The sequence below is a fragment of the Vitis riparia genome, chromosome 17 (genome assembly GCF_004353265.1).
Source record: "Vitis riparia cultivar Riparia Gloire de Montpellier isolate 1030 chromosome 17, EGFV_Vit.rip_1.0, whole genome shotgun sequence".
Classification (NCBI taxonomy): Eukaryota; Viridiplantae; Streptophyta; class Magnoliopsida; order Vitales; family Vitaceae; genus Vitis; species Vitis riparia.
This window is the reverse complement of record NC_048447.1, coordinates 11,915,768-11,942,597: the sequence shown is the minus strand read 5'-3', so window position 1 is coordinate 11,942,597 and position 26,830 is coordinate 11,915,768. Positions and strand designations below refer to the sequence as shown.

The following is a 26,830-nucleotide window of genomic DNA, read 5'->3' as shown; positions in this document are numbered from 1 at the left end:
TAATTTATAAAATAAATAAAAAATAGAATATGTATTATTTTTAATGTTTAAAATAAAAATTATATCATATTCCAATATTTTCTATTTAAAAAATAATGAAATTTCTCTTATATTTAACAATATTCATGATTAAAATATTTAAACTTTATAAATATATTTTTTATATTATGCTATTTAATATATAAAAATAATTTATATATATATCTATCATATATTAAGATTATTTTATAAATATTTTTTTTTTGGTTTTTCTTTTTTAATCATAAATTTAATTTATAATAAAAAAATTTATTTCACAAAATGAGTATATAAAAAAGTTAAAAAATTTATAAAAAATAATTTTATTATACATGAGATTTGTATATCCTATATCTTAGCATGAGATTGCTATTCCAAGAAGTAGAGATAAAAAAAATGGTGGATGATATATCTCACAGTTTATCTTATCTCATGTTTAGTTGAATATAAATTTCATCATTCAGAGATAAAATATAATCATCTCTTTTATCTTATCCCATCTCATCTTATGCCTGGATGTTGGCGGCATAAAATTGTTGTTAAACATCTTTTTCTATTATTAAGGTAAAGAATTGAACCAAATTACTATTTGAGTTCATGTTTTTATTTTTTTTTTATTTTTCATCAATGAATAGATCTCTTTATTTGTATGACTTAGACGTCTCAGTATTTCTCGATGATATCGTTGAGACTGATATTTAAATATTTCTTTTTAAAACTGATTTGATCAAACTTTTTTTTCTTCTAAAGGAAAAAAATAAAAAGAGGAAATATTAGATTTATTAGTTTAAATGGTTGAAATAATTTAAAAATATTTTTGATCACATCAAAATCAAATCCATTCCCCTTGTGTAGAAAATTGAGTTTGGAGTAAGTAAAATTTAATTAATATTTTCATAAACTTTCTTGAAAGAAAAAGTATATGTATCATTTAAAAAAAAAAAGGAAACATAAAGTTTTTTTTTTTTTTTTTTTAAATCAAAACTAAAGGGAAGGCAGGCTTCCAAATTGTATTAGGATTCAAAACCGTCATTTTCTGATGCGTTTTCTATATATAAAATTCTATCAGCTTAGCTATTAGTCTTACACTCCAAAAGAGAGTTTATTTCCATGGAAGTTGCAGAAGGAGACAAAGCTAGGTTCAGTCTCAAAAAACTGCCAATGGGATATAGATTCTTGCCCACAGACGAAGAACTGGTGGTGTATTACTTGATCAACAAAGCATTTTACAGGCCTCTTCCAGCTGAAGTCATTCCAGACATCCGTGAAAGAGAGTTTTATAGCAGTCCTCCTTCCGATCTAGGTACAGCATTTTTTTTTTTAAATTATTATTTTTTCTATGTAATATTCTGTAGATTTATTAATTCTGGACATGGTTGATAAGGTTTTAGAGAAAGATTGATGATGGAGAATTATGAGAGAGTATATGCCAACCTTTAAAATGGCTTAGAAGTTCAAATCAATGAAAGGTTATTCTTCACCTCTTTAGCATTAAGGTAAAACCCGAGGGAAATTATTATCTTAACGGGTTATTGATTTATCCATCATTAATTTATTGACAGATAAATATTTATTAATTTATAAAAAGTATTATGTTTATATTATTTAGTGTTTGTATATGTACAGACTTGTAAATCTAAAAACATTGGATGTATTGGATGCAGTAAAAAATAGAAATACGAGATATAGAGAGACTCCTAAAAAGAAAGATATAAATCTAAAAATATTGGATGTATTGCATCTCTAAAAACATTGGATGCAGTAAAAAATAGAAAATTGAGAGATAGAGAGACTCCTAAAAAGAAAGACATAAATTTAAAAATATTGGATGCAGTCAAAAGTTACTACATAGAAATCTAAGAGATATAAAGACTCCTAAAAAGAAAGATATAGGTTATCTTTGGTTCCCGAACAATATATTAAGGAAAGAAAAAAAATTGTATAAAAACTGATTTTCTCATATTTGATTATCTTATGAAAAATATAAAAGAAAATCAATTATAATTAAAACTAATTAAAAACTTATACATTTTCGAATTGTTTAATTTTTAGAAATCGGCCACATTAAAATTACCTTCTGGGGAGGTTCGTTTGATATCCAAAAACTGCTCAGTAACAGTCGGACAAGTGAGAAATGTTGGGGTGAACCAGAAAAGTTTGGGTAGAGCCGGATCTAAGTGTTGGCTAGGTAAGCGTCCTGTAGTAAGAGGAGTAGTTATGAACCCTGTAGACCATCCCCATGGGGGTGGTGAGGGGAGAGCCCCAATTGGTAGAAAAAAACCCACAACCCCTTGGGGTTATCCTGCACTTGGAAGAAGAAGTAGAAAAAGGAATAAATATAGCGATAATTTGATTCTTCGCCGCCGTAGTAAGTAGTAAATAGGAGAGAAAATAGAATTTGTTTCTTCGTCTTTACAAAAAAAAAAAAAAAATAGGAGTAATTAACTGTGACACGTTCACTAAAAAAAAATCCTTTTATAGCAAAGCATTTATGTTTAGTTATGGGCGAACGACGGGAATTGAACCCGCGCATGGTGGATTCACAATCCACTGCCTTGATCCACTTGGCTACATCCGCCCCTCTACTATTCACATTACAAGAAATAACAAATTGAAAAAGATTAAATTTTTGTTTTTCTTTACATTTTCCCTTAAATTTTTAGAGAACCAAACATAACAATAGTGTCAAAATTTAGTGTTTTAAAATATAAAGAGATTTCAAGGATGTGATGAATTTTAAAAAGGAGTGAGTTGAAAAAACTAAAATTTATAAAAAGTTACTCAATAGTATATATATATATATACTTATTAATTTATATTTCTTTGGACCCATTAAGGATTTTAAAAAATATTATTATCTTATGCATTTAGTAAAATTAATAATTTAGTACATTGGTACTAGTTGAGACCAAAATATTTTATTATTTAAGTGGGGTTATTAATTTATCGAGGTTTTATTGTATTTTGCTGCTAATTACTGTTGATGTTTTTAATTTTTATTTATTTATTATTATGAGTGTATGCAACTTGAGCTAATTATTTTAGAAAATGGAGAACATTTAGAGGGTATTTATTAAATTAACTTAATAACTTAATATGATTTAATAACTTAATTTAAGTCATTAAATTAATTAAACATATTTGGTAAAATAACTTAATATCATAAGTAAAAAAATAACTTCTAGTGTTAAGTCAAAATAATTAACTTATTCTTAATATCAATTCTCTTTTGCCTCATTTACCCATGTTTAGTAAGAGTATATTTTACTACTATAACTCTACATTCATAACTCATCTTTTATAGTAAATATTTTTGTAGTTGTCTTATGTATTTATAATACTTTAAATGCATAAGTTAAATTGATTATTAATTTTAAGTTCTTTAAATCAATTTGACAACTTATTTGATAAGAATAGTAATATGGGTAAAATCTATATCTTATCATATAAGTATATAACAACATCTTTTGCTAATAAGTTATGGCTCCTTCAATTTATATATTTTTCTAAAGAAAAAAAAAAGAGGAAAAAACATAGATATTGTTATGTTTGGTTATTGGAAAGTAGCAGAGAAAAAAAATATGTTAAAAAAAATAATTTTCTTATATTTGGTTTTTACTATGAAAAATATGAAAGAAAATCAAATGTAATTAAAATTATTAAAGGATTTGTATATTTTTAAATTATTTAATATTTATATAGAAGGATTAAATAAGTGAAAAAATTTAAAATATTATATAAAAACAATTTATTGACTTTAAATCTATTTTTTATTTTCTTTCACCTTTTTTTCCTTTCTATTTTCTTTCAAACTTTCCAAAAACCAAACATACTCTTAAACCATGTTTGGTTGGTTCAAGATAAGACAGAGGATATATTATCCACTTTATTTATTTATTTATTTATTTAAATCCCTTCCACATATGATATGTTACTCTTATGATAAAATATGGGATATGTATACCCATGTATCATAAATTTATTTATTTTTATCAATTTTGTTTATATGTTCATTTTTCAAAATAGTTTTTTTATTATAAATTAAATTTATGATTAAAAAAGAAAAACTAAAAAAATTAAACTAATATTAATATATAATATATAAATTATTTTTATATATTGAATAACATAATATAAAAAAAATTTATTTATAAGTTTTAAATATTTTAATCATGGATATTGCTAAATATGAGATAAATTTTAATTTTTTAAATAGAAAATATTGAAATGTGATATAAATTTTATTTTAAATATTAAAAATAATATATATTTCATATTATTTTTTTATTCATTTCACAAATATAATATAATATAATATAATATAATGTGTTCTATTAGATATGTTGCCTTAAAATATCATGTCCATTGGATATGTATATAGGATATCATATCCTATTCAATCAGATATGATATCCTAAAATATACATATCTCATTCAACCAAATATAACATTAAGGAATTGCCTATATTGATTAGCAATAAACAAATTAAAGACACCTATTCTGTGATTTCAATAATGAGATATAATATCTTAAGATATACATGTCCTATCCTATCTCATCTCGCCAACCAAATATAATATTAAGGAATTGCCAATATTCACCTATTTTGTGATTTCAGTAAAAGTTTGTTATCATTTTATGCAAGACAATAAATGTCTTCTCTCTCTTTTTCTCTCTCTATTCCAAAAAAACTATGGAATTATTAATGGTATATCTAATGAGATATGATATTTTAAGATATAGATATCTTATTTTATCTTGCCAACCAAATTCATCTTTAAGGAATTGCTATTTTGTGATTTCAGTAAAAGTTTGTTATCATTTTATGCAAGGCAATGAAGTGTATTCTCTCTCTTCCTCTCTCTCTATTAAAAAAAAAATTAAGGAATTGTTAATAGTAAATCCAATGAGATATGATATCTTAAGATTTGCATATCCCATCCTATCTCACCAACCAAATATAGCTTTAAGGAAATGTTAATATTGATTAGCAAGAAACAAATTAAAGACACTCATTTTATGATTTCAGTAAAAGTTTCTTATCATTTTATGCAAGACAATGGAGTGTATTCTCTATCTTTCCCTCTCTCTCTTTCTCTATTCAAAAGAACAATGGAATTGCTAATAGGATATCAATGGGATATGATATCTTAAGATATGTCCGCCAACCAAATGTAACCTTAAGGAATTGCTTATATTGATTAGCAAAAAACAAATTAAAGACACCTATTTTGTGATTTTAGCAAAAGTTTGTTATCATTTTATACAAGGCAATGAAGTGTATCCTGTCTTTCTCCCTCTCGCTCTCTTTTCCAAAAAGAACTATGTTATTGGCCATTTTACTTTTGTGTGATCTCAGTAATGCCATTCAGTGGAGAAAGGCAGCGGTTTTTCTTCATTCACAGTGATGAAAATTTTCATGGCGATCTAAAGAGAACAACTCGAATAGTAGGGAATGGAATGGGATTTTGGAAATTGAGTGGAGAGGAGGATTTAATATATAGCCCAGGTGATAAAAATATCTCCGCCTTCAAATTTCAATTCACCTACTTTTCTGGGCCTCCTCTTGCAGCCAAGAAAACACACTGGAGGATGGAAGAATATCGACTGCCCATTGACTTTTATATGAAAAATGATATGAAGGTGTAAAAAATATTATATTATTTTATACTTTTATTATTTGTTTGTTTTGTCTGTTCATCATTTATATTTGTACGATAATGTTGGTTTGCAGGGAGAGGGACTGGCATTGGGAAGAATTAGAAGGAACAAGGAGTATGATAGTGGGTTCTAATACATTTTTCCAATATTGAGATTGATGTATGTTTGGGTTGGCAATGTACACCCTTCGTTTTGTCTTCCTAGTACGTATGATACTAGGGGTTTTCTTGTTTTTCTTTCTTGTCTTAAAATAAAAAATGTGGGTCCACAGATGATTTATTTATTTAATTTAATTTTTCATTACCTTTCAATGTTTTATATTCTAATTAGTATGATTAAACTTGCCAAGTTGAATTTTGATTCATTCAATTAATTTACATACATTTGATGATGTAATCCACTCAATAACAGAATTTTATGGCTATGCTTGGTTCTTGGGAGAAAATGTGAGGAAAAGAAAATAAAGAGTAAAAGTGAAAGAAAATAAAAAATAAAAGAAAATAAAAAAAATTTAAAATCAATAAATTATTTTTATATGTCCTTCAAAATCATTTTACTTATTTTTTTTTTATATTATTTGAACATTAAATAATTTTAAAATATATAACTTTCTAATTAATTATAATTATATTTGATTTTTTTTTTGTATTTTTTGTAATGAAACCAAATATTTTCTTAGTAACTTTTTTTATTTCTTTAATACTTTTTGGAAAGAAACATTATATGTCAATGTATTGATTTTGTAATCCACTCAATTACATAACTCTATATGTCAATATAGGATTTGTTGGTACACCATGGATGTATACTTCCATTTTATATAGGCTGATTAGATAGAAAATATTAAATACACTTACTTTTTTTACCCATTTTCTTTTCCCTTTGGTTTATTTTTCAAATATAAAACATATGAAATGGAAGCATCTAAATATGATTAGTTATGGGGAACATTAAATACACCAACATTTTTTATTTTTTATTTTTTATTTTTTTTGTCTTTGCACTTTTTATTTTTCAAAGATGAGATAGAGATAAAAGAGATCTTAACATCAAGATTTAAGAGGGCCTAGAGGTGATTAAAAACATTCACTCTGAAGAAAAATGATTTGAGTACATAGTGAAAAGTGATTTGAGTATAAGGATTTACCTAATCTAAGTTGTCAATACGCTAGTTTATAAAAGATCATATGTCAAATTCCACTTAAGGAATTATTGCACCTACAAATTACATATCCTTTAGCTCACTTAAGAGGATATCCCATGAGATATCATGATATTTTTATTGAGATATTTAATTTGTAGGGAGTATATAACCATTTTAGGGTCCTAACAGGGAATATATAATTACTTTAGGGTCTCAACCATAGGATAAAAGCTTCATATTAATTTTAATACAAACTTACTGTCTTATCAGGGTTGAGAGTCTATGCAACATAGTAACTTGGTAAATTACGACAACTCGATAACCTTGAATTATGATTCATCGTAAATCATGTCTAATGTGTAACCATACATACTATTACATTTACCATAGGAACCCAATCCTGATGGTTAAGACAAATTATCATTTTAATTAAGAGGTAATGCACTATAGTTTTTCCTAAATTGTCCAAATTCATGAACCAATTATGAACAACTTATCATCTTGCAAGAAACTTGTGATTTCTATTTTTTATACAACTGCTGAAACACTTAAGTTACGTATAATGCAAGTGATATGCGTTTGAATGCTCAAATCAATATTAATGTATATGAAAGATAGATAAATGGAAACATAAGCATAACTTTGTTACACCATGTCTTGCTTTTAAGGGTTCTATTCTAACAAGTTAATCATATAGTAGAAGGATTTGTAACTTAAGGATTAAAAAGATAATTTTGATGAGTTGATAGTATTATCCTATTAGAATAAGGACTCCCATTAATGAGGAGTGAGGAGTCTGCATGCAATGAATAGTAGGTCAGATTCAAATTTTGTTTCATTGTAATTTCATAGGATATTAGGATACAATTGACTCTCTTTAATGTAGTGTTGAGTTAACTTCAGAATTGAATTTTGAAGGAGTTAGTATTTTCCTATGAGTCTTAATGGTCCCTACCCAGAGCTTATAGTTCATGGTGACACGTTTTATTGGAAGGATTCAGGTTTTTAATTTATAAGTATGTACAAGAGTGTTTTGATAAAAACACAATGTTGTATTAGATCTTATGAACGACTTTTTTTACTAATCACTATTTCAAATAAATTCTTTAAATCAAAATTTATTTCAATAATTCTAAAGATTAAATTTGTAAAATAATAATTAAATATTTAAAATTAATTTGAATTGTTAGTTTTTTACAATTAGTAATGATTTGTATTATATTCCTTTGTCATTCCAAATGACTTTTTCTAATAAATTAATTCTACGTCCTAAGTTGAAAGAGATAATGTTTCCAAAAGTAATTAATTTTTACAATAATCTATGAAACAATTTAAGTTAAATTTGGGAGTTGTCTATCTATATTCATTATTAAAAAAGAGTAGTTTGATGATAAATTATTTGTTTTAAATAATTTAAATAAATTAAAATAATATATAAAATGACATAATATAGCAATAATTTAGTTAAAAATAAAAATATTCATTAATAAATTAATATATCAAATATATTATCTTATATGATTATCTTAATAGATAATATATTATAATAATATATGATCATCTTTTACATTTCTCAATCAGTATATTTTCTTTTCTGGAGTTCCTATAGATTTTTATATCTTTAGTTCATTGGCACAAATTCAGGATTGTTCCCTTTCTCTTTTAAAATGCTTTGTGCAGATGAGCTTGGAGGAGGAGAATACAAAAGCTTTTCTTATTCTCAATGAGATTATTCTCACATTAAAAAATGTAAGAGCTACTTGTAGAATTCTAATATGATTACCACATTTTCTTGCTAACCACAGCATTCACACAATATATCACAACAAAAAAACCAAAAAAAATCTCAGCCTGCCCATGATGGAATTAATTGCATTCTGGTGGAAAAGTTCATGGTAAGTCTTAGCACAGGGCTAAAGACATGATCAATACAATGCCACACACTATATGATATAATCTGAAAATATCAGGCCACACAAGTACTAAAATGTAGTGAAACCATATCCTAAAGGGATGTCACCATGAGACAATGTTATGCATTGTACTGATCAAGAATTAAATGACAGGAAATTTAGAAAAAACAAGTCATGAGTCTGACCTTTTTGGCTTTTTCTATGATGTGCATTGTATTTGAACTGTCATACAAACATATGATGCTAAATGAATACACATTAACAAGTAATTTTATTTCCAGAATTACTTACAACAATACAGGATAAGGCTTTGTTTGGAATCCTATTTTTGGGTCAGACAAAGACCGTAATTAGAAAATGCAATGCCAACCAAAATAGATATGTATACTCCAATGGAACTTCAGATCTTAGCAAACAACGACAACCGTAGGGAGTTGGCTGTAATTCCTTTTAAGGATACAATTAATACCGCAGTCCAAGAGTGCGATTCTATTTTCATTTTTTAAAATAATAGCAGGTAGAAACAAACCAAATTCACCAAATCTGGTTTCCAATAGAATTGAAGGGGACAAAAAGGGCAATTGGAATTTCCTTGTGATCTTAATCAGGCAACTATAAACAAAACATGGACACTACAAACCTCAAACCTCTGTATATCTGTCGAAATTTGTTAAAGAATTAACTAATATCCTAATACAATATCTTCAGGCTAAAACAGCCAGTTAATACATCGAAAAGATGCTTTCTTGGCATAAATTTCATAAGGACATAATAACTACAATGCTAATAACAAGAATGGTCTTGATTACTATACCATTTACAGAAAATAGTCAGGAGGATCATCATCAAAAATACAAATACCCTTCTAATTGGAGTCCATTATTTAAGGAATGCCTATAGGGAGTGTGAAGGATCGTAAGGGCAGTTCAAAACGACCCCATCCACACTTCCTTTTTTTTCCTGCTATCTTTACTCAAAGTTTGCGACCAAGTATTCCTTAAGGCTGAAATTAACCAATAAAAAGAGAATTGATCACCCTAGATTTTAACTCGTACACACCTAAAACTTTGAAACTTCTGCAAGGAAATTAATTCAAATTCAAATGAAAAACCATGTCCTTATATGCACATACAAGCTAACAAAGCATGTATGCATGCGTTCATACTGTCCCAGAAAGGAACATTCAGTACTGTAGTCTGTATCTAAAACTGTTCAACTGCTGTAACAAGATAGACCAAGTCTTATTAACAATCACTTTCTATAGATGTAAGTGAAAATACTCACTTATACTGTAAGCTTCTGAAGCAAGTTTTTACTCCTCATCACTATCATAAACAAATGCCATTCGCCGGTGGCTAGCAGTCTTTCTTGGAGGAGAGTCCTCATCTGATTCAATTCCCTTGCGCTTGGCATACTCCTTACCCTTTTGCTTTGGTTCCTGCAAGAAATTCCAAAATGCAATTTGTTATTAACCATAATATGATGGTTGAACAAATATTCTCAATTCATATATAGACTATTTTATCAATGTAAAACAGCACAAATGAACAATACCCACAAATGGAAAAATCAAACCACAGTGAATAACTCTACCACAACCCTAAAAACCCCCACCAACAAAATTATCATAGGATTTCATAAGAAAATGAACTGAGTGGTTGAAACCATCTGGTGCACAGATTTTGTTTTTAGGATTTAGCATTATTATAACCATCCAGAATAGTCCTTTTTTCAGCTTCCATTATATCTCTGTGGATGTAACAATGTTAACATCACCACATCATTAAATCATTGTAGGAGCTCTCTTCAACAGGACCCAGAAGGTAGGTTTTTTTTAATAATACAGAAACCCACTAGTCTTGCTTTGCAGGACCAAGGAAAACCAAGGATACACAACCTCTCCCCTCTAAAATCATGTGTTGGGTAAGCCCAGGACTACAACCTGAGACCTCTCACATGTGAGTGAGAGCATCTACCAGTTGAGCTGCCCATGAGGGGCCAGGCCCTGGAAGCAAATCCAGACCCTCAGCCACTAGAATGTATCATGCACAATGAATGTAATGTTGATCTGCAGAAGATAACACTGCCCCATTAGCCACTGCAATATATCATGCATAATGCATGTTAACTTCGATCTGTGCCACTAATCAGTAGAGGCATCACAGGTTCATACCACAAGTTGTAAGGAGGTGGCCGAATGCCACTCCAACAAAAATGTCAGCTCACTTAATGATTTAAAACAACAAAATAATGGAATTTCTATTAAAATAAAGCTCAAACAACTACCTGAATACCTTAGCAGTTATCATTATACTGTGCTGTATGAAAAGAACAAATATATCTACCATACCATCTTTTAACATTTTGCACTACTCTGGCTTTTTTAGTTCCTAAACTCTTCTTTTTTCTAAACAATTATGAGTAATTACTGAAACACTTGATGATAACAGTCATCTTGGTTATCTCAAGCTATTGTCCATGGGGAAGATCACAACAGCCAACATTCTAGAACAGCTAGGATTCTGAAACATTTTCTGACCTGAAGAGATACAAAGCAATTCTAAACTACCAAAGGAAGCCAAAGTATAAAATGAGGGGTGTACAAAGGCTTTGAAGAGTTATATAATTTGTTTTCAATAAATTATCAAATTTTCCTTGCCCCACTTATGAAACTTTGTGGAATGCTGTCCAGACTGACCTCTGTGATACCTGAGGCAGCCTATGCTAAAGCACATACTATGAAAAGTTTGGAAGCAAATCTGCATACCTCAACCTCCTCCTCTGATTCTTCATTCGCTTCAGCCTCCTCTTCACCTACCAACTTGTCAAAATTGTGAACTTTATAAAGACCTGAAAATTGTGAACACAAAGGTTGAACTCACCACCATAAATCTTCCCAAAATCAGATTCTTTCCCCATTCCCCACCACAAAGTAAGTGTGTGGGGAAAAGTCTTGAAAAACTTGTGTAATAGCCTTCCAAGGATATCTGTGTGACCATCTAATCGAATTGTTAGTGTCCCATCCATTAGGGTGTGTCCCATAAATGCTTGAAATTACTTGATGCCAAAGACCTCGACTTTCCTTAGGGAACCTCCAAAGCCACTTTTTTAAGAGAGCACAATCTCTCAAGGAGGTTTTCCCAATCTCTAGACCTCCAAACTCCTTTCGACTACACACTACATCCCAAGTGATAAGATGATCTTTCTTCCCCTTTCTAGTCCTTAACCAAAGGAAATCCCTTTGCATTTTCTTAATCATTAAGGCTACTGAAGTTGGAATCTTGAAAAGAGAGAAGAAATAACTAAGGATGTGAGGTAAACAAGACTGATTTTTGTATTGTAACATGTATGTCAATGAAAATCGAGTTGTATTCAGTGTATTTTAAAAAAAAAAAAGTTTACCCAATGCAATTTTTTAAAGTTGAAAAGTAGTAAAAAAAAGAAAATGGTTTTAAATAAGTCCATGCTAGTCATCAAATATTTATTAATTTTTAGAAAATAATTCTATGTTCCCTTTTAAAAATAAAATAACCTAAATTATAAACACTACAAATTTTTTGAGGACAAAGAAGAAGATGATAAAATAACCAGTGAATGGCTTGCATATATTCGTCTTCTTTTTCTTTCATGTCTGAAGTGGAATCTATTGTGATAGATGCAAAGAGGACCTGCAAAACAAAAGAAAAAAGGCTCCGATGCCTAAGTCAGCAAAAGAATAACAAATGTCAAGGCTAGGTTTGGTTCCAAAAAAATATTTAGAAATGAAAAAATGGTTTATGTTTTATTATATTATGAAAAATAATATAATTAAAATTGATTTTAAATATATTTTTTATTATTTAATCTTTTTATAAAGTAGAATAAAAAAAATACTGATTTTAATTTTTATTTTATTTTTTATTTTTTTGGAACCAAACATAACCTCAACATAATTGTAGGAACCACAAAATTATTAATGAATAACTAATTGTAAGTAAGAAATACTTCTTACATTTGTTGAAATCTTATGATATATCCATATAATTAATTGTTATATCTAAAAATCATTACAATTCAAATTCAAGTTGATAAATCTCAATTTCATCACTATAATCCCTTGAAAAAATATAAATTTAGCCCAAGTTCACTAAGAATTCAAAATCTATAAATCTATGTATCCAAATAATTATATAAACTAATAAGACCATCTTCAAATTCAATCAAAAATCTATCTCCAAATATTAATAAAAATCCAAATAATCATATAAACTATGACCATCCATCTTAATTTCTTCAAATTCAACTTGTGTAAATCCTAAATTTATAAAATCTCCCATCAATATTGTCCAAATTCGCTAAAACAAATATCTTTAAGTTTCTAAAAAAAAAAAAAAAAATCACAATTGACCACAAAATTCTGAATGTCTCCAAATAACTAATTGAATAAATCCTCAAAATAAAATGCTATCAATATCTACAAAAAGCATCTTCATATTTCCAAAAAATTAATTGTGTCTTCAAATACTCCCTTTAAGTCCAAGTTTTCACCCAAATAAATCTCAATTTTATCCTTTTCTTGTTCTAACACCAAGCAAATAAATTTTGTTGTCTCCCAATAATTCATATGCATATCCCAATTTCTCCATGAGGGAATTCAAAATCTATTTTCAACTATTAATAGAAATCCAAGTAATTATATAAACTACCATCCTAAATTTCTTCCTATTCATGCAAAATCATAAATAAGTCCAACCTAATCAAATCCTAACTTTATAAAAATACTAAAAGTCTCCCAATACATATCTTAAAATTCTCTTCAAATTTATGAAAATCTTACCCTAATCTTCTCCAAATATCAACACAAATTCCAAATAATTATATAAACTAAAGACTAAGACCATCCATTCCAAATTATTCCTAATTTCTTCCAAAATCACAAATAAATCCCAAATTTATAAAAATACTAAGTTATCAATGTCTCCATCAAAATCTTCATATGTAGATGAATATCTTCCAATAATTTTATATTTAAGAATTATATTTCCTACTCCAAAACCGTCCAAATAAAAATTTCTCTCAATTCTCCCAAAAAACATAGGCATTTACAAAATAACTACCAAAATCCAAATTTACAATTATATAATTAAATGGCCAAAATTTAATATCTATGTATAGAACTCAAAATAGAAATCCTTGTTTTCTATCCTCAATAAACTCATAAAATAACATTAAATCCTAAAACTTTCACAATTGCAAGTAATTGGAATATTCAACACAATCATCCCCAAATTGCAAATAATATTATAATAATAAAAAAATTGAGGTTACAATAGAAATTTAAGAAACCAAAATTAATTAACAAAAAAGAAAAAAAAAAAGACAAAGAAGAAAAATTCGGACATATGCATGAGAAATTAGGAAAAGAAATAAGGAAAAACCTTTGTTTTTTCAAACTTATAAGATAGATATTGTTTAACATTTTTAAAGTAATTAAAAAAAAACAAACGGATAAAGAATAATAAAATTTTTTACACATGCATGAGAAATTCTGAACGAATATGAGTTGAAATGAGTGTTTTTTTCTACTTTAAAGGTATTATTTAAGCATGTTCGAAGTTGTTTTTGTTTGCCCAATTTTTTAATTTTTATTTTAAAGTAGAGAATAAAATCAATCTTTTGAGAAGGATTCATCTTATTGACATTTAGTCATGGATTTGATTCTTTCAACATTCATCGAAATTCAAATAACCCAAAAATAAATTAAAACTTAAAGCTCAAAGTGTGAAATATTGAATAGCCTAATGTCTAAGACTAAGAAAGACCAAGGCTTATTTCCCAAGTAATAAACCGAATAATAATACAAATAAATACCACTAGATTTGATAGTAAATGTTAGCACAAGTTCTGTAAAGCCACATGACTATAGATATTGCCATGATCATCTAAAATTCACCAGATTTGATTCTTAGAAATGTGAATCCAAGACTTGTGTGTGGGGCTTTAATTATTTTCTGCTCCCCTCTCAATTTTTCATTAATGCTCATTTCTTGCTCCCTTTTTCCTTTTTTTTTTTTTTTTTTTTAATTATTGAGAAATGACGGCTTTCACGCTTGGTTGATTCATTGCCCCCCAAGGTAGCCCTTTTCATCCTCGGGAGTGTTTCCTTCTCTTTGAGGAAAAGTGACGGCTTACACACTCAAATGATTCATTGCCACTCAAGGTAGCCCTTTTCACTTTTCGGAAACTTAATTTTTGTATGAGAGGGGAACATATTTTATATTAGTCTCCATGCACACTCATCATACGCTCGCATTTTCCTCGAATCTAGACCAGATCATTGAAAATAATAACGAACAATTACCATAGTTATTTGTCTACACATTACAAGTGTGTCATATTACAAAAAGATGAGTGGTGTTCATGTGCATATTATTTCAACTTTATTGTAAGGAAATAAAACTTGGTCTAACTTAAAACTTGAACATTTGACTTAATGTTTTACAATAATTCAAGCTAATTAAGTATTTAAGCAATTTTTGAGGAATTTGAATTTAAATGAAAAACAAAAATTTCATACCATGTGTAATTCTAAATTAAAAAATAACAAAAAAATTGGGATAGTAAATATAACTTTGAAACATGCTTTATATAAATTTTTCTTTTATAAAATTGTTTTATTATGGTATTAAAAAGAACAATAAAATGAAAAAAAAAAAGTAATCGAAAAACATTAAAATCAAGAAATGCAACTCTAAGACATGCTTGGCATGCCTTTTTTTTTTTTTAAAAAAAAAACATAAAAGACACCAACAATACAAAAAAATAAAAAATAAAACTAACCTTTTTTCCATATTTTTTTTGTAAAAATTATTTTATTTTATGAAAAAAAAAACGAAATAATAAAAGTATAACTCTAATACATTCTTGACATGTTTTTTTTTTCTCTTTTCATTTTTTCATTCTACTGATAAAAAATGCAACAAAAATAAAAAGAAAACTAAGCAGACAAAAAATTGTAAACACAAAAGACCCAAACACAGTAGCTGACTCAAATAAAAAGAAGGGATATCGGCAAATATATATAGGAATTATTATGGTAGAATAAAAGCAAAAATAGCAGTTACATCACTAATTTTACCACCCTTGTGTCGCTTTCCGGCCTGCCATGCAGCTTTCGAATAAGGAGTAAACCGACATTTATCGATCGATCTCTCAGTGGCGCTTTTGGCTATTTCCGCTGCTATCATGTCGGGAGATGGAGCTGGGTCTTTTCGTATCTCATTTATCACAAGATCTTTGATCTCATGAGTAAAAAGATTATTGAACAATCCTGCACTTCCTGCTATTATTATGTCTCCAGGTTCTAATTCCGTAAGTTTGATTTCCTAAAAGGATTGCAAATTGTTAGTTTGTAAAAATTAAAAAAAAAAAAAAAACTCATATAAAAATTAAATTAACAAACCTCTGGAGAATCATTAGCTTTCCCTAACTGATAGGGAGTTTTATAAGTGTGTTGTTGTATAGGAGATTCATATAAAATTTCCTCATTTCTCAGGAGAATGAAGCCATTATCTCCAATGTTTACAGCCTGCAAGCACTATACAAAGGAAAAAAAATGTGTCATAATAGAAAGTGAATAAGTAAAAATAAAAAAAAAAACAAATAATTAAGAAAATTTAACTAGTTTTACATACCCATTCATTCAATGTTATAATACATGCTGTAGATGATCCTGGAACCTTGGTCTCCAAATAGGCATGATTGAGAAGGTCTATGGGATTGATAAATCCCTTGATCTTATTAGCTGTGTGGAAACAATTGTTCACTAGATCCGTCACAAATTGACAAGATCCATGTGAAATCACAAATGTTTGTCCAACTTTAACATGGACATCCCCTTTCGTCTTGGGATTCTTCCCATCTTTAGAGGATATGAATTTTGATCCCGATATCATCCTCATGCTGAAAAAAAAAAATCATTAGACATGATTATGTAAAACAAATAACAAAAAAGAAAAGAAAAACTAAAAATAACAAGATGAACACAAAAGAACAAAAAGAAGAATATCCAACAAAATGAAAAAAAGGAAGAACCATACATCATTAGCTAAATATTAGTTTTTTTCTATTTTCTATTTTTTCTAAAAACAATCTACATTTAAATTGTTTCCAAATTTCTTACAATATTTGAAAAGTTTTTTTTTTTTTTTAATTCACAATTTAAATTTTTTTTTCCAAATTAATTTTATTATGTGAAGATAATTTCTTCACTATTTTCATTTATATTTTTTAGAAAATAATTTTCCACATGATTTTTTTTCCTTTCCTTAGCATTTTCCGGAACCAAACATATATAGCCGATATATATAATTTTTCGGAAAATTTCGGTAATTTTTCGAAAACATAGCCGATATTTCGGGAGATTTCCCGATATTTCCTACCAGTCCAGCCCGCTCACAGGATACAAAATCTGCCCAGTTTTTTTTTTTTTTTTTTTTTTTTTAAAAAAAAAACATAAGATGTTATTTGGTAATCTGATCATGATTTGCAGGTAAGGGTTGTGTTTTTCACCCTGCCTTCGTGAAATTCAAATCCAGTGGCATAAAAGCAAAGAGACCCCTAGAACAGATCCAGAAAACACAGGGAGCAAAAAAAAGCAATTTTTTTGGTTTTCCTTGGGGGTTTTGCATGGATTTTCTCGGAAATCAAACAAGGATGAATTTTCCCGGAAATCAAATGGGGAATGGATTTTCTTGGGAATCAAACGGGGGATGCAAAAAAATAAAAAATAACATGATTGGATTAGTACCTGCGAGGATTGAGAGTGGCAGGGGAAAATAGAGCTTTTTAGGGATTCTCTCGTCTGGAGGGCAACTACAGAAAATGGCTTCTTGATGCCTCGAGTGATAGAAGTGGGTGGCTGGCCCTTTTGAGTTTTAGATTTAGTTAATATTTGTTTAGCTTAAATTTGTTATGGTTCATCATTTAAAAAAACTAACTCTAATTATGTTATTTTAAATTATATTTAATTGATTAATAAAAATATAAAAATCAATATTATAATTTTTTTGATAAGTCTTTTTTTTTTATATATATATTATTTATATGATAATTAAATAAAAAAATATAAATATTAAAAAAATTATATATATATATATATATATATATATATATATATATATATATATATATATATATATATATATATATATATATATATCATTTATTTCACTATTTAAATTAAATAAATTATAGTTTTAATATTAAATGTATCATAATTTATCTCATTATTCCTATTTTAAAAAATTAATATCCCTTTACTTTTATATTTTTTATATTTATCTTTTTAATTTTAAATATTTTTATTTTAAAATATCAAAAGTATAAATTTAATTTAAAAAACTAAAATATAAATAATAATGATAATAATAAAGTTCTAATATTTTATAAATTAAAATTAATTTGATAAAATAAATAATAAATTATATATTAAGATCGATATACCATTCCATATAGATATTTTTCATCATAACAATATCTATGTGAATTACATCTACAAAATAACTTTAAAATGTGAATTTTAATTTTTTTTAATTTTTTAGGGTTTTTTTTAAATATTTTCATAAAATTTAAATAATTTATACTTTACTACCGATATTTTTATTATAATATCCATAGATATTTCTTCGATATTTCTAATATTTTCATATTTATGGGTATTTCAAACTTTAGGTAGGTTAATATTAGAAAATAATGAAAACTAGGTAAGAGAGGAATAGTGAACAAGATTAATATTAAAGAGGATATTTATAGTAATTATTTTCTATTTAAAACTATATATAAATTATAGTATAATCAAAATTACCACTTTATCTAAATTTTTTTTATTTGATACGTCTCTGAAAAAAATTATAAATCAAATATATTTATTAATTAAAAAACTATTAAGCACACTTACCTAAAATTTTATAAAAGAATAAATTTTATATAAGGAATAAATCTATTTGTTAGAAAACTATTAAACATGTTTATCTAAAATCTCATCCAAAGTAAAAAAAAAAAAAAAAAAAGAAAAAAAAAAAAAGAGAAATCAAGAACAAAAATGAGAAATCCTTATTTTAATAGAGGTAGGTTAATATTAAAAAATAATGAAAACTATGTGAGAGATGAATAGTGAAAAATATTAAAATCAAAGAGGATATTTATAGATTCCTCTAATTATTTTATATTTAAAACTCTATTAAGATATATAAATTATAGTATAATCAAAATTACCACTTTATCTAAATCTTTTTATTTGACATGTTTGAATTATAAATCAAATATATTTATTAATTAAAAAACTATTAAACATGTTTATTTAAAATCTCTAACAAAATTTGAAACGAGCATATTTAATATCATAAAAAATGAAGAATTCAAAATATTCTTGGTTTTTTTGAACACTGTCCTACATCCACAAATTACTCCACTGTCCTACACCCACAAATTTTAGGTAAGTGTGTTTAATTGATTTATAATTCATCTTTTATATAAATATATTAACATTTTAAAGTTTATTAAATAAAACATATATAATATTACATATAGAAAATGGAAGTGTGTAAAAAAAATATTAGATACTTGAGATGATTTTATTAATTTTTTTATAGCCCTAGGGTGGTATATGCTGATTGTTTTCTATTAGGCTTGTTGTGTCCCACATAGGAAAAGCAAGAGCAAAAATTCCTTTAAAAACCTCATTTAGTTGCTTGTATCCCAACTGGCTGTTGGCAATGGAATGAGGTGTGGCCCATTGGTAACTAAGGCTTGTTCAATAGGCTTGTTCGATTGGCTTCTGGCCATGAAAAGGGGGTTGTGGCCCATTGGTTATTAAGGTATTTTTTTGGCCTAAAAACCCATTGAACTGAACCATCCCGATTTTGTCCGGCTTGACGGTTGAACCATTGGTTCATCCGGTTCAATGCCGATCTGAAGCCCTTTTCGAGTCAAAAGCCCAACCAGACCGGACTAGGGTTCGGGCGACGATTTAACTGATTGAACCGACCAATCTGGTTTGGTTTTTGAAACAATGGTTAATACAAAGTTTAGTGAGTCTATAAATAGACTTCTACAAAGTTGACAAAGTTAGTAGTCATGGATTATGCAATCATGTCACATTTGAAGTAAAATGAAATAGCAATATAAATTCATAACACTTTATAAAATTTAGTTAGTAATTAATTTCAATGCATTGAATTATATCAACCACCTTTTCCAAAATTTTTCCCAATATGCAATAAGAGATATATCCCTTCCTTCCCGTTGTTATATATATAAACTCATAAAAATGTTGAAAAAACTTCAAAAGTAATAGAAAAATTAATAATACATATATTGAAGTTGTTTTAAGTTAAACAAAAACATTGATACATATTGAAGGATATAAAAGGAAATTAATAGTGATATGTATATAAGTAATTTTTTATTTAAAAATATTGATAATTTTATTTAGAAAATTATATTTGTCATAGTCTTTTAATTATTATATAAAAGACACAATAAGATAATTAAAATTAACTTATTTATAATAACTTTATTTTGATTAATTTATAATATATAAAACATAAAAGATAGGATATATATACATAGAAAATACGAACATATGTAAACAAGTTACGCCTCACACATTTCTCAACTCCATATATAGTAGTATTTCTCAAGCATATAATAACAAAGGATGAAAATGAAGTAGTTGAGAATTGGATGAAAATGAAGTAGTTGAGAATTGTATGAGCAATGAGTTCTAGTTACATTGGGGTTCTTCTTGTATTAGGAGTTGTAGAGACAAGCAAATTAAACTCCTCATAAAAAATAAAAAGAAGTTGCACTAGTTTACGTATCACACTTCAAATGAAAATGCATGGAAGAGAAAAGCCACACCTTCCTAGAATCTAGCTACATGTCCCAATAGTGTTAGGATTCCATATGAGTTAGAAGTATAAATTTTGTGAGCTAGCTCACTTTATATATCCCCATCATCATTAATTTTTCTCATGCAGGAAAGCCCATTTCAATTTTCTATGGCTGGTGAAGAAATAAGTGTCCCAAAGCTACCAGTAGGATTCAGATTTCTACCCACAGATGAGGAGTTGGTGACCTATTATCTGATCAACAGGGTGTATTACAGGCCTCTTCCAGCCAAACCCATTCAAGACATTCATGCAAGTGAATTTTACGGCAGTCCTCCTCATCATCTCGGTACTTTGATTTATGAGCATGATATGCATATTAAATCCAAATCATGTAAACTTATGTTTTTAGGAAAACGGGTAGTTCAACATGGTATCAAAGTTAGGAAAGAAGGCTCAAACTTGGGTTTTCTCCATAAGTGGTTGAATGTTGTAAAAGTTCGACCTACCCACACAAACCATGTTTTCCAATGTTGTTCTTTTCCTTGACGATATAATAAGTGAGATGGTAAAAAAGTTTATTGGATGTTTGGATTAACTACTTTTCAACTTCTTTATTTGATTCATAACAGCAATCTCATCAAGCAGAGAAAGGGAGTATTTTTTCTTTATTCAAGGAGATGATCAAGGAGAGGAAATTCGAATGGTTGAAGATGGAAGAGGGTTCTGGAAATTGAGTGGAGATGAGACTCCGATCTATGATTCAGATGGGAACATCTTTGCCTTCAAGATTTATTGGACGTATTTCTCAGGATCGCTTCAGAAACCCAAGAAAACACATTGGAGAATGGAAGAATATCGACTTCCCCTTCATTGTTACATGGACCATGATTTCAAGGTGGGTGAAGAAAATAAAAAGGAATGACCAACATATGCAATCTCGTTATTTTTATTAGTTTTCATAAATATAAAAATTTCAATATCAAAGAGAGTTTCCTCTCTTATTTTTTTTTTTAAAATAAAATGTGAAAGCATTTTTAGAAAATAAAATTTAAAAAATATTTTTCAAATTAAACACAATTTATTATTATTTTTTTTTCATTTTTCATTTTTGTATTCTTGTTTTTTGCAGGGAGAAAAATTAGTATTGGGAAGAATCAAACGAAGCAAAGATTATATTTCTTGGTTGTAATTATTAGGGAACATGATATGTATATTAAATTCAAATTCTGTAAGCTTAAGTTTTTAGGAAAATTATTAGTTCAACGTGGTATGAGAGCTTAGTTTAGCGGAAAGTCTTGTATCGGAGCTGTCTCTTTAGAATTCACATTTTCCCATATGAATCTAAATTACCAAAATCATGTAAATTTAAACTTATATAGGAAAATTAGTAGTTCAACAACTAAGTTTATTTTATTTTTTTAGAAAAATTGGTAGTTTAATATTAAAGTTTATTTTATTTTATTTTTATGTTATTCTTTTGATAATGGGATTTAATTTATTTAAGATTGAATTTATGTTTGCAAAGTTGAAATTATTTAGTAATTTATGCACAACACTTATTCTTCTATTTTCTTGATTCTTGATTGATTATTTTCATGTTGAAATAACATGTTGTAAATTTTTTGAAAAAATATCAATTAAAAAATGGTTAATTTCGAGGACATTGAATTAATTTTTATAATAAAATTTAAAATGATTTCCTATAAATATTAAATTAGTTTTATTAAATAAATATTAAATTTTTTTAAAAAATGTTTAGTTTTTATCTTGAATTTTAACCTCAATCTTCTCTAGTTTGAAAATCATTTTATAGTAAAAACAACAAAAAGCATAAAAAATAAATTAATTTCTTATTTAAAAAAAAATGATTAAATTAAATTTCAAATTAATTTAATATAAAATAGTAATTGTTTTTACACTTGAAAGTTTTTATTTCACTTAATTAGAAATAATGAAAATGAGAGTATTCTTTAATCTAGAAAAGGATAGAAAATTTATCCTTCTAATGAGATGATAGTGTAATGATTATATTATTTTAAATTATACATATACATCACTTAAGAAATTAAACAAAATATATCATTTTGATAGTAAATAGAAATAAATTTAAGAAAAAAAAATTATTTTCTAATAATTTTAAATTTTATCTTAAAAATAAATTAAAAGAATTCAATTTTTCTATTCGCCTTTAAGAAATTAAATTTTAGTTTTCCATATTTCAAATAATTTTTTTTAATGAAAAGAACCTTTACAAATAAATTGATAAATACAAATAATATATTTTAGTTGTTTTCACTCATTTTCACTTCTTTTCTGGAACTGTTTTGAAGAATAATTATACAAACATGTAAAATGATAAAAAAATAAAATACTAGATATAAAAATTATTTTTAAAAATATTAAAACAAAATGAAAACATTTTAGATTTCTAGATAGACTTTTGTTTTACAAAACATAAAAAATAGTTTTCAAAAACTTATTTTCAGAATTATTTTTGAAAACAGTCACCATATATGACATATTATGTCTTTTGTGCAACTAAAAATCCTTTTAATATCTATAAAATGTTATTTGTGAAAAATTTGAAATTTAAGACATGAAATCATGGTTACCTATTCACTCTTGTGTTAATTTTAGGAATCAAGATTTGTACTTTCAATCAGTATCAAAGCATATTGAATTTAAAAAATTAAATTTTTTATTCTTGTATAATTCTTATCTATATATCTCATATTAATTAAAGAAAATATTATCTGTAGAAAATTTGAAATTTAAGACATAAAATGATGACTACTTATTCAATTTCATGGTAATTTCAGGAATTAAGATTCATACTTTCAATTATTATCAAACCATATTAAAGTTAAAAAATTACACTATTTATTCCTACATAATAGTTGTTCGATGGAACCACAAAGAGTACATCATCTATAAAATTTTTATCATGGTTTGTCTTAACAATCTCCGTACCTAATTTTCTTAGAATATACTTTATAAGAGCAGGACAACAACTCGAGTGGGTTGGGTTGAGTTCATGGCTAATCCCACATCAACCTATTTCAATGGGAGATTGATTCAACACATTTGAATATAGTAACATTGGGAAACATCTTCAATGTTTCATTGCTTCAATAAAGGTTTTGAAATTCCTGTAAGAAGATCCACCTTCGCTTATACTCTTTCTAGCCATTTCCTTCAACTTCTCTGCATTTGCTTTTATACCATCATCAGAAACCAACATTTCGATCTTCTTCTTAATCTCATGCCTTGATATGAATCCATTTTCATCTGGGTTCAACCCCAAGCCCACCTTCCATTTGTCGCATATGTAACTCTGGTTATGGAATTGATCTGCAAAGTAGGGCCAGCATAGGAAGGGGACTCCCATGCCTATGCCTTCCATGGTTGAGTTCCATCCACAATGGGATAAGAAACATGCAACAGAAGGGTGAGCTAACAGCTTTTCTTGGGGTGCCCATGAAACAATCTTTCCATGCTCAGCTACTCTCTCTATGAAACCATCTGGGTATTCAGCAGCTGATCCATTGGTGAAGTCTGATCGGACAACCCATAAAAATGGCCGGCTTACAAGTTCAATACCCAGTGCTAGTTCATTGAATTGGTTCTGGCTCAAGATTGCTAGGCTTCCAAAGGCAACATAAATGACTGAGCCAGCAGGTTGATTATCGAGCCAGCTTATGCAAGTTGAATCCTCAGGCCAAAAGTTTCCAGTATAATGACCCATATGATTACTTGCAAGTAACGGGCCTATTGGTAATATGTTGGGAATCAAGTCACAAGCAGATGAGTCAAGTTCGTAAACAGAGTTGCAAAGAAGCCAATTGGAAAGATTCTTAGCTGGGATGCATTGTAGAGCAAGTCGGAAAAGGATCTCTTGTACGGTTAGATCACTTGGGCAGCTCCAGGGCAATCTGTTGCTGCTAAAGGCTGGGATATCCTTTGCCAGACAGATCAACTCCTCGTTCAAAAGAGATCCTGCAAAGTTGTTTCAATTATTTCCATTAAAACCAAGAAAATACTTAGCTACTTCCCCTGATTTTTATTTAATTTTCAGGGGCTATTAGCTTTAGTCTCTAACTTGTTTTCAATTACTAGAACCTTCATGTTTCAACAAATTTAATTTTAGAAATATGATATGTGCAAGTTGAAGTGTTAATACCATCAATACCATTTACATGTCCGGCCTCAATAAGCCTTGGAATGTCAAATACCAAAGCCAAGGTTCCTGGTCCACAGGGGCAAAACGCAACGCTCTGGATCCCCATCTTCTCGGCAACCTCTAGCGCCCACCCAACTGTTGTATCAGCAATAACACAAGTGATCTTTTCATCATCATTGGAGTTGTTAACCTTCTCAATCAACTCCTTCAAATGACCCGGCATGACTCTTAAAATACTGTCTGTCGACTTGACCAAATCTTTTCGATCCTCCCCTGGACCCAGTCCATCTGGGATCGAGGCTAGCCCTATCCGACTCCGAGCCTCATCCTCATCTGGCAGTGCAGCCACCAGTTTTTCATGTATGAAGTCTGAGTTAACAAAGGTGACCTTGATCCCATGATCAGAAATCTGGTACGCAAACTTCATAAGGGGAGTAACATGTCCTTGTGCTGGGAATGGAATAATCAGCACATGAGGTCGCCTGCCCATGGTTGCTGCCAACACTTCCACACACTTCTGCTTCCTCTGATCCAAAGTTTCAGGATTAATACCGATTCTCTTTATTAGCCTGAGCCCTCTATTGTGTGAATCGTATACCTATTTGCTAAAATTTTAGCTGCAGCCCATCTCCTACACATGAATTTCATACATTATCTGAAAGATATGGTGTTGTGGCTCAAATTCTTTGGCACTTGGCTTTTATCCCCTATCTATTCTGTCTTTATCAAGTGTCTTGTGTAATGGCCCAAACCCAATTTAGGGGTAAAATCGTAATTTAGAAATTATTAATGAATTAAAATAATTTAATAAGGGTAAAAAAGTCTTTTCGTATTTAAAACCCCTATATATAAATTATATCTTTCTTATATTTTATATTCAGAAAACCCTTTTACACAGAGATCAAAAAGATCAGAGAGAATAGGCTTGAAGGTTTGAAGATTAATTTTTTAGATACTTTCAGTTTGGGCGAAGAGTGATGGCTAGACTTGGGAATTTTTTTTTTGTTAGGATTTTGGTTCAAACTTTATTTTGAACATTGTTTAATGTTAAAATTTATTTTTTCGATTAAATTATTTGAATTTGGAGTTATTTGGATAATAACACTCTGGTTGATGTGTTAGTTTTTTTAAAGTTGATACTTAGAAATTTTAGAATTTTGTCTTACTACTCTGAACATGAATTTGGTAATTGGTAAATTTCCAATTATAATATGAATGTTTGTGTCGTTTCCACTTTGAGCCTTTGGGCTTGAGGTGTAAAATGACCGTCATGCCCTTCGAGTGGGTTTTGGGGCGTGACATCTTGTGTGTCTCTCCCGTTACTTTGGTGTAATTTTAAAGCTATATAGCCTATATTGCACTGATAAACTTTTGGTTTCTACATTACACACTCCATATATGCATTAAACTTTTTGTTAGTGCAGTCATTGGATTGTAGCCATTTTTTCTACTTGGTTTTTGCACCAAGTTATTGATACCCTATGGATTTATTCTCAAGTGCTTCAAGGTATATTATCAGAAGTTACCATTGGTTGTTTGCTTTGTCTTTTATCTAGAACCTCTTATGTAGCTAGCATCTTTTTGTTGTTGCGTGATTGGTTTGAGCTCTTCCTTCTTATCCCATGTGTTTGTTGACCATGCTTGTATTGATGTTGAACCTGATTGATGCTAGTAGCAAGGGAAATGAAAATTTGGACAATGGCTAGATTTCACCTTAATAATATCACTCTCAAATGCTTCTACATAATTCCCAAATACTTTAGCATATCTTCTAGCTAGGGAAGTCATCTCTAGTTTTTTTTTTGTCCTTTATGGATGGTCTTATGCAGCCAACCTCGTTTTCTAGTTGTATGGCTTTTAGTTCTTGGTTCTTTTCCCATGTATTGGTCTTTTTCTCAATCTTATATGCCTTCAAATGATCCCATTTTCCTCTGGGTTCAGCCCTAAACCCACCTTTGTACATCACAGATACGGAAGTGGTCGCCAAGGACAGGACAAACCTTCACCATTCAGTTCCAAGCAGAGTGGATTAAGAAACCA

General features: G+C 28.3%; 3 protein-coding genes and 1 long non-coding RNA gene across 5 annotated transcripts; 1 reads left to right on the top strand and 3 right to left on the bottom strand.

Annotated features, from left to right (window-relative positions):
• The first annotated feature begins 1,179 nt into the window (after nt 1-1,179).
• LOC117904093 (NAC domain-containing protein 2-like) lies at nt 1,180-5,813 on the top strand. Its single transcript, XM_034816614.1, has 3 exons — nt 1,180-1,321; nt 5,592-5,662; nt 5,754-5,813. Exons 1-3 carry the CDS (start codon nt 1,180-1,182, stop codon nt 5,811-5,813), a joined length of 273 nt encoding a protein of 90 aa, XP_034672505.1.
• A 3,984-nt stretch (nt 5,814-9,797) lies between these two features.
• LOC117934470 lies at nt 9,798-12,159 on the bottom strand. Its single transcript, XR_004654491.1, has 2 exons — nt 11,505-12,159; nt 9,798-10,175 (listed from the first exon to the last, which is right to left on the bottom strand). It is a non-coding gene; the product is annotated as an uncharacterized LOC117934470 (long non-coding RNA).
• Nucleotides 12,160-15,787: 3,628 nt separating this feature from the next.
• On the bottom strand, nt 15,788-17,635 carry LOC117905011 (probable protein phosphatase 2C 55). Its single transcript, XM_034817865.1, has 4 exons — nt 17,526-17,635; nt 16,411-16,678; nt 16,179-16,313; nt 15,788-16,101 (listed from the first exon to the last, which is right to left on the bottom strand). Exons 2-4 carry the CDS (start codon nt 16,675-16,677, stop codon nt 15,808-15,810), a joined length of 696 nt encoding a protein of 231 aa, XP_034673756.1. The 5' UTR covers nt 16,678; nt 17,526-17,635; the 3' UTR covers nt 15,788-15,807.
• Nucleotides 17,636-23,467: 5,832 nt separating this feature from the next.
• Nucleotides 23,468-25,432, bottom strand: LOC117905187 (UDP-glycosyltransferase 83A1-like). 2 transcript variants are annotated; one of them, XM_034818126.1, is made up of 2 exons: nt 24,791-25,432; nt 23,468-24,606 (listed from the first exon to the last, which is right to left on the bottom strand). In XM_034818126.1, the coding sequence occupies exons 1-2, from the start codon at nt 25,278-25,280 to the stop codon at nt 23,723-23,725; spliced, it is 1,374 nt and encodes a 457-aa protein (XP_034674017.1). In that variant the 5' UTR covers nt 25,281-25,432; the 3' UTR covers nt 23,468-23,722. The 2 variants fall into 2 exon arrangements, with proteins under 2 accessions (XP_034674017.1, XP_034674018.1); XM_034818127.1 differs by having other exon boundaries at nt 24,800-25,432.
• Nucleotides 25,433-26,830: the final 1,398 nt, after the last annotated feature.

Coding starts and splice junctions, on each gene's coding strand:
- LOC117904093 (XM_034816614.1), top strand. CDS start 1,180: ATGGGATATAGATTCTTGCCCACAGACGAAGAACTGGTGGTGTATTAC. Junction 1,322..5,591: donor CAGTCCTCCTTCCGATCTAG/GTACAGCATTTT, acceptor CTCCTCTTGCAG/CCAAGAAAACACACTGGAGG. Junction 5,663..5,753: donor ATATGAAAAATGATATGAAG/GTGTAAAAAATA, acceptor GTTGGTTTGCAG/GGAGAGGGACTGGCATTGGG.
- LOC117905011 (XM_034817865.1), bottom strand. CDS start 16,677: ATGAGGATGATATCGGGATCAAAATTCATATCCTCTAAAGATGGGAAG. Junction 16,314..16,410: donor TTATAACATTGAATGAATGG/GTATGTAAAACT, acceptor TCCTTTGTATAG/TGCTTGCAGGCTGTAAACAT. Junction 16,102..16,178: donor AAGCTAATGATTCTCCAGAG/GTTTGTTAATTT, acceptor CAATCCTTTTAG/GAAATCAAACTTACGGAATT.
- LOC117905187 (XM_034818126.1), bottom strand. CDS start 25,280: ATGGGCAGGCGACCTCATGTGCTGATTATTCCATTCCCAGCACAAGGA. Junction 24,607..24,790: donor ACATGTAAATGGTATTGATG/GTATTAACACTT, acceptor ACAACTTTGCAG/GATCTCTTTTGAACGAGGAG.